We start from the raw sequence: 2,099 nt of genomic DNA on the forward strand, positions 1-2,099 counted from the left end.
GGTCGAGAGGCGCTAGAACAGTAGCAAACGTGGAACAGGTAACCAGGGGAATCTTGGAGATAAGGTTTACGTAGAATATCCAGGGAATGGACCGAAGATTAGAACTAACAGTCTTAAGGGATCAGGAAACGAGGTTTACACACACTAGAGTCGACCAATGAACTGGCGACCCATGGTTGTGACGTCAGAGTTCTTATCCTATATTCTCTAATGGGAAACACCATCAGCCTGCAGCAATTACTTACTTAATGATGTGGGGCAGGGGAAGGAAGGGGGGAGTCAAAAGCTACACTGATAGAGGTAGGGAGTAGAGTCAGCGAATGTTGGGGTCATGGGACTTTCTGCCAGGGAATCATAGAGGAAATCTAAAGACATGAAGTCAGTGAAAGATGAAAGTGATGGAAATGCACTGAGTTGGTGGTGTTGAGTCAGAGTTAAGAGTGAATTAGTAGAAACGCTGAATTTAAAATTGATGGAACCATGAAATGCTTCCAGACAGTTGAGGGGGAGTAGATTACAACCTGAGACCCCATGGTGCTTACTTTTAGACATTAAATGCTTCTGGTCTGTGCTGAATAAGGTTTATACTTGTTAAAGAAACTTCCGAATGAAGTAAAAATTGCAAATAGTGATTGATATAGGACAGTTCTAGAAAAGAAACATTGAAACAATGATGGGATGTTTGGAGAGGACTGGGATTTATCCCGAGAGTGCTAGAGGCTTTGAGATTTAGAGGTATATAAAATCAGCTGGGGCACACGTATAGCGAAGGGTCACTATGAATGACGTTTCCGTGCTAGATAACACTGTGAAAGGCGAGCAGGTAGGATAAATGCAGGAGGGAAAATAGTCTGAAAGACTTGTTTACGTATTGTACAGCTTCTTAGCCCTAGATCAGAGCAGGGATAATTGGATTAGAGGTGTAGTTCATTGAGATCACGCGACCAGGTTTTCTGTGAGCATTAGTAGGTACTTATGCTCTTGGCTCGTATTCATTCATGCAATTTTGATCCACGTTAATAGTCCATCGCAAATTTATCGAACCAGCTTTGTTCAACGAAGCTATAAAGTGAAATGCAAATTGCACCGCGGTTAAAAACAGCGAAGAGAATTCGTTAAACACGGGTGTTCGCGAAGATCGTGAGAGACAACACCTGTTACTTGGTCTCCAATCGGTGAATACGTTATGCACATGGTACCCGTTGGGTTTATGTACTGGCTTCCCTTCGCATTTCATCACTGTGTAGCCAGTAAGCGCAGTAGTAGGTGCCAGCATCATCCTCGCGGATATTCATCAAGAGCAGAACGCACGATTGAGTCTCAGGTACTTTGCTCGCAATTAATCGTTCGTCAGACACATCCTTCTGAGAGTCGGGTGAATTCTTAAAATACAATAGCCGCTGCAGGCCTTCACCGGGCCTCTCCCGGTACCAATGTATAATAGCTACCGCAAAGTCGATTTGTTGAACATCACAGTGAAAGTGAACAGGTTTTGTCGGAGCCCTGGTGATCGATAATTGAGCCTGTGTCAATATCTGAAGCGACACTTTACCTGTGGGAGAAAATAATACAATGTGATTGCATTATTCCACAGTGTGGCGATGAAGACCGAAGGACAACAGGGATTAAAATGCAGAAACACTGACCGAGAAAGGAGGTCAATAAAATGCCGGTCAGAAACACCTTCATGTTGGGGAGATAGAGCGTCGCGTTTATCCGGATGACTGAGATCCCGCCGACCGCTTCACTCCTTTTTGTTGCCGGAAACTGCGGATTCCTTCTGGCTCTGTGACGTCACGACCTCTCCTTCACCATTCGGACACGGCGCTGAACTTCAATCCGGATCTCACCCCACCACGTGGCCCTGAAGCCCAACCCAGCCGCTGTGCGCAGGAGGTCGAATGTGATCCCAAGGTGAATTCTTGTCCACGCACACCGGGCATCTCTGCCTGAAGTCACCCGTCGCTGCAGCTTTCTGTTATGCCTCGGAGAGATCCACACTCAATTCCTCAGTTAGACTGCTCACGGCAAACTTTCACGCTCTTGCTTATCTATAAATAATCTTCCCCTGCCTTCAAATTATACAAAGTCCCTGCTTA

At 45.6% G+C, this 2,099-nt stretch overlaps 1 gene segment (V, D, J or C); it reads right to left on the minus strand.

Moving 5' to 3' along the window:
• Window positions 1–1,133: 1,133 nt before the first annotated feature.
• Window positions 1,134–1,703, minus strand: LOC132377558 (T cell receptor gamma variable 9-like). The segment is given in 2 exon segments: window positions 1,134–1,552; window positions 1,647–1,703. Coding segments are annotated over 2 exon segments (387 nt in total).
• Window positions 1,704–2,099: the final 396 nt, after the last annotated feature.

Source organism: Hypanus sabinus, chromosome 1 (assembly GCF_030144855.1).
Source record: "Hypanus sabinus isolate sHypSab1 chromosome 1, sHypSab1.hap1, whole genome shotgun sequence".
Classification (NCBI taxonomy): Eukaryota; Metazoa; Chordata; class Chondrichthyes; order Myliobatiformes; family Dasyatidae; genus Hypanus; species Hypanus sabinus.